This window comes from Limanda limanda, chromosome 22 (assembly GCF_963576545.1).
Source record: "Limanda limanda chromosome 22, fLimLim1.1, whole genome shotgun sequence".
Taxonomy (NCBI): Eukaryota; Metazoa; Chordata; class Actinopteri; order Pleuronectiformes; family Pleuronectidae; genus Limanda; species Limanda limanda.
In genome coordinates, this window is record NC_083657.1 from 11,788,261 (window position 1) to 11,798,522 (window position 10,262).

General features: G+C 42.3%; 1 protein-coding gene across 8 annotated transcripts in view; it reads right to left on the minus strand.

Moving 5' to 3' along the window:
• slc8a4b (solute carrier family 8 member 4b) overlaps positions 1-6,661 on the minus strand; it is a 49,190-nt gene extending 42,529 nt beyond the window's left edge. For all 8 annotated transcript variants that reach the window (XM_061066130.1, XM_061066131.1, XM_061066128.1 and 5 more), the window contains exons 1-6: positions 6,596-6,661; positions 5,909-6,061; positions 5,588-5,815; positions 5,074-5,472; positions 2,466-2,576; positions 1,849-2,001 (exon numbers count right to left, since the gene is read on the minus strand). In XM_061066130.1, coding sequence (XP_060922113.1) covers positions 1,849-2,001; positions 2,466-2,576; positions 5,074-5,472; positions 5,588-5,815; positions 5,909-6,061; positions 6,596-6,646 — 1,095 coding nt within the window. In that variant the 5' untranslated portion in view covers positions 6,647-6,661. The remainder of the gene's footprint in view (positions 1-1,848; positions 2,002-2,465; positions 2,577-5,073; positions 5,473-5,587; positions 5,816-5,908; positions 6,062-6,595) is intronic.
• Positions 6,662-10,262: the final 3,601 nt, after the last annotated feature.

A 10,262-nucleotide genomic window follows, 5' to 3' on the forward strand; every position in this document is an offset into this window, starting at 1 on the left:
CAGAGCCGTACAAACATGTCTACTCTACTTCTAGTCACGAAAGGATCATCACATTCTGTCATCTTTCTCTAAAAATTTGATAAAAAAGAAAATGTGTTTGTGGGAAAAGCTGAATCAGCGTCCATTGTAGTCCTCACCATCCACTCTATTTTTAGCCCTTCATGAAATGTGCATTGGGGACAAAGCTCTTAACTTAGTTTTGAATACATACATTCTGCTGGACGATATTGCTGTGAATTTAAAATATATTACAAGGAGGGTCGAGTTTTTTAAAATTACACATAAAACTTACATTTTATACGATTACAAAAGTTGAAAGATTATAATAAAAAAACAGTTCCGTTTAATGTTATGCGGATATGGATAGATATAGTGGAACTGAATCCAGAACTGATGACTGTGGGTTTAAATGACTCTTGCAGCACATGTCATAAACCTTACCACCTCCATGTTAGCTTAATGCACGTGACCCAAACTTCGGATTTCCATCATTTTAGGTGGATCGTATCCTGCTGATGTACGTTCAAGTGCTGGTTTTACTGGTACGTTTGTTTATACTCAATTATTTGATGTTATTAAAAAGTGCTGTGAGAACTGAAATTGGCTCCGCTCTCAGATCCCCATCCACAGATTCTGGCTAGACATCACCAGTAGAATATGGCAGCACTTAACTCCTTTATATTGTGGCTTCATGTTTCTACAGTGGGAGTAAAGTGCACACATGCTTTCCATCTTTATGTTCAGACGTTAGTTCAAGCAGAGAGCTGCCTTCAGCGCGTATCTCCGAAACCCCCACAGTGCTCTACCTGCCCTTCAGCACGCAATGAAATTAGAAACTAGTTAGTGAACAGCGAGGCAAGATATTTCCCTGAGGAGTTCATGAAGTGCAAAACAAAGTTTAAAGGAGAGATAATATTGCAGATTCATCAGGTGAATCCAAATTAAAGCTGCCAAGTGTTTGCCGGATGTGGTAGTATACTGTATGGAAACTTTGCTAGAGATGATAAATATTATCAGAGTTGTATTACCAGCTTGTTTCCATTAAGTTACCAAAAATAGCAAGATAGCTGTTCTTTGATGAATGAAAAAGTTTACTTTAAATCAGTTGGGCAAATTTTTTTTTATTGCATGCTTCCTGCCCAAATTGCAAAACTTCAAAAGAGGATAAATTACTAAGTTTTATTTCTTTGACCTTTATTTGAGGGCATTGAAAAAATTCTGCAATCGTGGGTAGACTGGTGGAAATGTTGCCCAGTCCAAGAAGTTGGCCACCGAGTTCATGTCGCCTTGTCGAGTAATTCTGCTGGGAGCATTTCCTCATCTTTAATGCGCTGCTCTGACACCACGCCTGAAGGGACTGGGCCGAGGCTAAACAGGGCACTTGACTTGGCAGCTACAGCCTTCAGTAGGTGCCACATTGAGGCCACGCCACCAGCACAACACCGAAGACAACCCTGATGTTGCAGCATAGTTTCATTTGTATGCAAAGGGAGGAATAGAGGAGAGACAGCAAAGCCCCTGTAGAAAAAGCGAGAAGATCAGGTATCATTCCACCGACACAGACTGTCCATGGGAGGCTTGAAATAACATATCTTATCCGATCAATGAGAAAGATGTGTTTTTTGAGATTCAACTCAGAGAGAAGCAGAAATCTGAAAATCTCTAAGGTGTTTTCTATTGTGTCTCGCAGTTCTCCTCTATTCAACTCCCATCTCTTTACCAGCATCACAGCACAGTGTCGAGGTGAAGAAGATGATTCGATAAAGTAAGATTAGAATAAACGTGCAACAGTGCCTCTCAGCATATCTCCCTCCGACACACGCTCTCATTCATTCAGTCCACACGCACCTTGACGGTAACTCCGGGGTCTCCTCCGTGTCGGCCGACGGTCAGCTTCAGGGAGCCACAGTTTTCGAAGCACTGGTACAACGCGGGTTCGAAATCCAGCCTGATGGTGTGAGGGTCGTCCTCCTGGGGTGTGATCTCATGGCTGCTCACCACCTGGAAAAACAACACAGTATCAGTTTAACTGCCTTAAATGTCATTATAACCCTTTAGTTACCAAATTATTCATATGATATGGTTTTCAGAACAATGGTCTGTTTTTGCATTAAAAGTCTGAAACGAATGTGTGCTTATTTTGTACAATGTCATATACCTGCACAGTTGGATGGTGGATTAAATGACAATGATGTGGAGAGAAGTTAAAGCAAATAAATTCAACACTAACAGAAGAACTACGGTGACGTGTATTTCCTGGAGGGAATGGTAAACAGATTCAGTGTGGTCTCCTGCTGGGAATTTTCAGTTAAATGGAGAATGGAGGAATATTTACTTTACATGCAAAACAATATTAAGATATTGCACTGTGTGTGTGTGTGTGTGTGTGTGTGTGTGTGTGTGTGTGTGTGTGTGTGTGTGTGTGTGTGTGTGTGTGTGTGTGTGTGTGTGTGTGTGTGTCTCACCTTGCGAGCCTGGTCTGCGGCGTGCTTCTTGAGGATGTTGCCGGCTCCAATCATCATCCTGGTTGCCTGGATACGATAGAACGCCCTGCTCTTCTGCTGCTGCATCAGAACCTGATCAACAAACGCACACAAAAAGTAATCTATCAACAAAGTGATTTATTGTTCCTATCGCTTTAATTCTTGACTTAATTTGTTTTCCCTGACTAGTCCCACTTTCATTATGGCTTTCACTTTCAAACTGTCAGATGCAATCGGAAGGTTAAGCAGGGAATCTCTCGTGGGAAATTCGGCTCATGCCTCCGCAGGGAGGTTAGAGGTCCAAGGTCACCTACAGATTCACTGAGTTAATTAAGGAAACTTCCAAAGGGTTGAGCCCAGTTCCTGCACTTGGAGATGAGGGATGTGTATTTGTCTTGTGGTGTTTGAGCTTGAAAAAGGTCTAGTACTTTTTTTTGCGATACGCTGTCAAGACACAGAAAATAAATGAGTACATGAGTGGAATCTCGCTGAAAAAGAATAATTGGACCTTGTAGAAATCCACTTTCTCTCAAAATCGACTCTGCGGAACACACACTCGACTGTGTTCCGCGGGCAAACTTGAAATCTAATGAGCCTTATCAATCTATACTTAATGATTTCAATAAAAAAGTATGGGTGACTAGCAATTTGATATCCTAATGATCCACCAAATTGAAAACGAAGAAATTGGCCACTCTAGCTGTGGCGATCATTAGATTACATCTGGCATCGGAGCTGGAGAACACTGCAATCTATTTAAATTAAAAGGAAGTGAGCCGGAAACTTTCAAATCTGGTGGAAGGAATCGATAATCACTAGTTAAGTTAAAGCTTAATCTGTTTTTTGCTGAGCAAGCTACTCTATCCGACTCCAATTCCCCCTGACCCCTTAGTGGAAAAATAACACTACTTAAATTTTCATCCCAACCACAAGAACCTCAATTTATCTTGTCAGGTTTAATCTGTAGGACAGCTGCCATTCTTATTTAAAGCTCAAGGCTGAGGGAGGAGCTGGAAAGGGAGAGAGCTCTGAATTTTTCTCTTTTTCCTCCCTCCTTTCCTTCTTTTCTTCTCTACCAAAGAAAGGCCAAGAAATTGTGGTGATCAACTAACAAATCTCCAAGTAACTCAAGGCCCATTTCCTATAGCTTTTTGCAAAGCTTTTAACTGCAAATTTTAAAGCCACGAAGCCTTAATGACTTTTTGTGGTTGCTGCTATTTACAGCTGATTGTAAATTTGTGTTATTTGGTTCTTAGGTGATGATGTCGCATGTACGAAAATCTTCACGGACTTTCAATTTTTCCCCCTCCTACTCAATATGGTGTTTACGTGAATCTTTCCAGTCGGAACACATTTTCTACATTCTGACACCTTGAAAACCCATTGTAAGTTGTTACATTGTGTTGCTGCAGGAGGAGAAGTGAAGCTGTGCAGCCACAAGCATGTGCCTTTTGTCTGATTTCTTATGGTTTGATTCCCTGACTTTTTTCCCGATGAATCTGCCTGCCTCGTGAAACTCGAACTGGACTATCTTGCTCTCCTCAGAACATTTAGTCAGAACATTACACAGCATGAGGAATACCTAAAATGTTTTCCTCTGAGTGTTTGTTTAGATCATTAGGGACCTACTCAGCCAATTAAATTAATTTCTCCAGTTGCAGTAGAGGACATAAATAGGGAGATTAATTCTATTTACTGATGCAGTTATGCAAAGATTAGCCAGTGAAATACAAAATAATTTGATAAGCGGCTCGAAAGTTGATCTGGAACATTTAGAAATGTTCTCTGTATAACAGCTCTTCTGTCACCTGCACCAACTGTCACCTTGTTAACACCTTAACGCTGTCACCCTCAGAGGAGTCACATATGAAAAGTGATCCCTGACTGATTGTGGCTGCGACTAATTCATTCTGTTAATATAGGACTTGAGAAGCTCGGAAACTCTGTGAAACTAAATTTTAGGCGTGAAGTCAACAGAAGTGGAGAACATAATGTTGAGAGATATTAAGAGTTGTTTTCAATTCAGTTGCTTTCTTCAGTCATCCCTCATCAGCTGTGAGTCCACACATCCTTTGAATTGCCCTCTGGGGATAAATAAAGTTGTTTGGAATTTATAAGCTGACACTTCAAACAGGAAACTCCTCTGATACTCATTTTCACACTGTGCTGCTGTAGCTCTCTGCAACGTCCTATTTAGTTTTGGGTTTCAACGAACTCCAATGTTCAACGCTGTCTTCTGTATGTATATCTCCTCTTTTCATCCTAAGATATTTGTATTATTTTAGTTTTTTTAGTTAGACGTCCTGCTGTGGTCTCTCATGGGCTCACTCTGACATTTTTCACACATTTACTCAGGGGCCGGCTGGGAAATATCCAGAAAATATCCTTTTTCAAACATTTGTTTTAAGATTTGTTTAAGATATCTGGACTTCATGTCTGAAAGCGGCTTTAGTTACCTGGTGGTAAACAGCATCAACAGGAAGCCACTGCATATCTAAAGTGCACAGGCATATTTACCTAAACGTCAATTTAATGTTTCCCTAAATCTACACGGCTAGCGTGTCTTGGTGTGTTTATGTAGCCAACTTACCTGATAATTAGCCATCTCAATGAGCTGCTCCATGTCTTTATCCGGGTGCCTCTGCTTCAGCTCCTTCAGCGTCTTCGCCATGTCCCTCCTGGCCTCGTCCTCCTCGTCCTTCATTCCTCCCTCCTCCCTCATCCCGCCGTGACAGTTCAGCGCCATCTGTCCGTCCAGCTCCAGCATGTCCATCTTGGTGAACCCACCTGGACCCAGTGCTCCACCTGCTCCGTCCACGCCCCTGATCTCTCCGTCTGCAGCGCCCTCCGTCTCGATGATGATGCCGCGGTGCTTGTCGGCACGGTAACGCTTGCGGACGTACTTGTAGATGAGGAGACGCCGGTCGGCCACCCAGGCCTGGACCACGCAGACCGGGAAGAAGAGGAAGGTCAGCACGGCCTCCCAAACCTAGAGGAGAGAAGAGACAGGGTTCTTCTTTCCGTCCGCTCTTTACTTCCATACCATCCCTGCAAAAAACAACTTTCTCTTTTTCCATGAAGCTTTCTCCTCTTTCCATCCTCACCTCCACCTCCCCAGGCGAGAAGACATTCAGAATCAAGTAGAGCCAGATGTAGGCGAAGATGCTCCACGCTGCCGTGACGAAAAACACCCGGAGGTGTTTGATTTTGCGCGTCTCTCCGTCGGGAACCACGTACACACACAGGGCGATGATGACGAACATGTTGAAGGCAGCACTGCCCACGATGGTGCTGGGACCCAGGGAACCGGCCTCGAAATTGTGGCCGCACACCTGTAGGTACGGTGAAAATAAGATTGGCGTATTCCCATTACATTCTGTATTGGTTATTTGAATGTTTAACCACCCGGGTCATGTTGTACCGACCTCGATAACAGACAGCAGGATCTCTGGGGCGCTAGACCCCAAGGCCATCAGAGTGAGATTAGAGACGGTCTCGTTCCAGATCCTGACCGTGGTCGTGGTCGTCTCACCATTAGGCCTCTTAATGGTGATCTCTTTCTCCTGGGAGGTTATGACCTGCAGAGAGAGAGAGGAGAGGAAAATACATAGAAAAGAAAAGAAAAGAGTGGTATATAAGGAAAGGGAAGGAAAAGACGACATAATAAATAGCATATATTGTATCAGAAATACAATGGACATCCTAACTTATGAGTTATATGAGTATTACTTCATCTACTATAAGGTAATGTAATATCATGTTGAAACCATAGACTGTAAATAAAGATGGCCGACGCATCTCCAATTTCTCCTGTTACTAAAAAATAAACCCTTTTATAGCATCGAATAATATCAAATTTAGGAGAAAAATGAACACTTGAGCAAACATCAATGTGATAAGAACTACCTAAAAGGACAGAAACCATATCTGAGAAAAATATATTTAACCTGAATTTAATTAAAACCTAAAATATGACCTTTAATGTATACTTTTATATTGCGGTCAACCATCAGGGGGCAATCAAGATGATTTGGCATGACTTTTAGGGGGCTGTCATGTCATCCAGCTATGTATACAATCTATGGTAGAAAATACTAAGCATGTTTTCCTACCTCTATAGACGACATGAACCGGTCGGCTATGATGCTCATGCCCAGGAACATGTAGATGAGCGCTACGAAGTAAACGATGGCCCGGGCCACTTTGTCCCCGACAGAGGGGTTCTGAGGGTTCCACACGGGCAGCACCACTCCTGAAAGGGATCATCAAACAAGAGTATTGCAGCAAAAACATTATTTGGTTGGGACAGTTTTGTGAAATAATCTCACTAATCCCTCCCTCTCTGATCTCTGTGTTGCTTTAAACTAGTGTTTTAGCACCTGGCAGTTGGCAAATAAATCTGCATCTTGTTGTTTCCACAGCTTGTGGACAGGTCGCACAGACTAATCTGGCAAAATATAAAGTGATACACTGGTACCACACGATAAATATACAACAGAGTCTATGAGGCTGAGCTGTGGAGTAAATCCAAAGCACGTTTCTGTATGAATCCCATCAATCCATCCATCCATCTATCCATTATCTACTGCTCATCCTGTAAGGGCTGCTATATGTGGGATAAAGAAATACTATTTTTACAATACCATAGACAGAATACCATACAATAGAGCTGAGACTGATCATGAACTGTTTCTCCTGTCTGAATACAAACTGTATTATAATGAATATTTATAATTCCGCTCTATACATAATCTGTGGATAGAATTCAACGTAGAGGGTTGAGGTTAATACATCTGCAGAAACTATCAGTGACTACTTTTACATTCATTAATGCAGTCCAGCTATATGATTCAATACATCTACCGCGTCCATTGTAGCATAAATATTATATAAGGTCCTGAATGTCATGTTTAATCATTGTTTCTTAGGGAGGGCGAAATGGAGATTATTGAATTATCCAGTTTGTTCATTCAAGGAGGGAAGATGGTACTGATGCAGTGTTTCCTCTGAGATTACACTGTGATGTTGTGTTTTTATCTGATATCAGTATTCAAAGGTGGACTTGACAGATTTCAAACATCAGTATGTGTTGTTCTCATGAATGCTGCTTATATCCATTACATGGCTGGTACACAGCTTTTAAACCATTGTCCTACTTAGCCGAAGCTGCATTATCTGAAAGGGTTAAGCACAGAAATCCATCCTATGTAAATCGAGTTAATCCATGCTTTCGTGCATTCAACGGCGGCGTGATCACAGATAAGACCGAACCCACCTTCCTGACAGGCGTCTCCACTCGATGAGCAGTTCTTCTCCTCCGAACCTGCATGGACCGATGCGGGACAGGACAGGAGCAGGAGGAAAGAGAGGGAGAGGAAGAGGAGGGATGAGGAGAGGCGGGTGGCGGGAGAGGATTGAGGTGCAGACATGGCGGCCGGAGCCATTTCTGCTGATGCAGCCGGGCCCCCACTGGACTCTACTGGTTTCTACTGGGTCGACTCAGTGTGGGATCACGTCCAAGTCCTGGAGACAAGAGAAGAGCAGTTACTCAACACTTCAATCATACCACATTTCATTTGATTTATTATTACAAAAACACCTTCTGGAGAGGGGACAGCCATACAGAGATGTCATATTTAATGCTGTGCAACAGGCATGATTCTTGTATTCCTATAAATGGCCACATTTTACAACAAAGCAGACATCCTTTGTGTCAAAGCAGCATGACAACGTATTCAGCGATGGATGGTTCACACACGGAATCTTTTGTCTTGTAGTTACAGCCCCTGCCACTGCTGAGGTGGCTCCAGCAAATGCACCAATTTCCTGCCTCCCTGCCTTCTGCTAATTTGAAATAAGCTCATGTTCCTCCAATTAGAAAGTGAGGAAAAGGCAATCCTGGACTCGGTGGCCTTGTCAGCAGAGCCCCATTCTTCATTTTTAGTGGATTTCAATGAAACATGGTAGCTAAGTGCATCTTGGCGGATTAAAAAGCGATCAAAGGGAATAAAAAAGTAATAAAAGGCAATAATTGAAGGTGATTACATCACAGCGAGTCTACAGAAACAAGTCTGAGAACTGATGATTCATGTTTAGCCAGCTATTGTAATAAAGTTAAGATAATAAAGTAAAGATAATAAATAAATGTAGCAGGTCCCAGCTTCTCAGGAGACAGAAAAAAATCAATCGATCCTGTTTAAGTCCAGACTGGAGAACAGTGGAAAAACTAATTTTTTTAACTGGACCACAGAGCAGGCAGAAGACACACATTCGTAAGTGATCTTTATACAAAAACAATATAAAGTTCTAAAATCCATGGACCTCAGAACTTTTTATGTGTTTTTGTCTTTCTTGCAGAAAATCACATGGTGTAAAATGTCTTGCTTTGTTTCTTAAACTCTTGAAATCAAGTGTGATGGTGGATAAAGGGGAACGTGTTTGCAGTAATCTGGTAGGTTTTACAATTGTTTTTTATAATTGTCCAATAGAGTAGCTCCACAATGAAGACTAATGGTATGTGGCCACTTGGTGAGATTATAATACTCAGATATTTAACTTATTTAACTATGGTTACATGTTTAAGACATCATCCCTCTCGAGAAAACATCATTCCTTCACTCTGAAAGATTTCCCTCACAATACAGTATACTTGTGTTTACTTTGCACTTAAATTGCCCAAAAGGTAGTTAATGCAGGATAAAGAGTAGTATCAATAATATAGTCGGGGTTGTCTCTTGCTGTCTGTCAAACCAGTTCAATATCTGGCCCACGAGGCTGAGCTCCGGGCTACAAATCCCCAGTGCACGATGAATGCCTCTTTTACCTCTTTTAACCTGCTCTCATATGAACAGTACGGTTTGGCACCAACCGCAACAACAATAACATTTAAACAGATTTTTTCAGTGCTCCCACCATTCCCTAGCGGAAATAATGGCCTTGAAACAAGTGTTTCGTGGGTGAATAATGACACTAGTCATTACAGCCCTCTGCGTGTGTGTGTGTGCAGCCAGCTGTAAACGCTGCTAAGCCGAGTTTGTCAATAAGCGTAAGCCGAGCCGAGAAGAGGCAGCCGCACAACAGCGATGTGTTTCCACCACGAGGAAGCAGAGATAATAGGTTGTGAGGGAGAGGGGACTGAAAACTTGGTGGAAAGACAGTTTGGGTTATGTCAAATCAAAAAAACAGCAACAGACACACAACACTGGATGTTAGGTGGACACACACGCACCCATACAATATTGAGACAAATGCACAAACACAAACTTGATGCTGCTGACCTTGTACACGCACGCACACTCAGGGTTAGTCAGCCTTGAACGAAAAAATTGCTGACCCCTCCTTCACACAAACACACCCCTCCACACACACACACACACACACACACACACACACACACACAAGCATCTGTTGTGATATTAGCAGAGTTGTTGACCCTGTTATCATCCATCTTCCAGGGTCTCGCTAAAATGACAACAACCTGTCACTTCGATACTCGGCTCGCCCCTCACCTGCAACACCCGTCCCTGCTACCTACTCCCCCGTCTCCCTCCTCTAGCTCCGTCTCTCCCCTCCATTTTCCTTTCTTTCTTTTATTCTCTGCGGACAGTGGTCACACTTCACTCGTATCAAAAACTAGCCTTTACACTAAAATCTAAACAACGTTGTCAGGAATAAACTGTTTAACTTAGAATGTAAGTAGAAAATAACGTGAGATCTTCTGATGTTGGAAAACATGATTTATGTCTTTGAATCGTCATAGTAATTATCACGCAGAAAGAG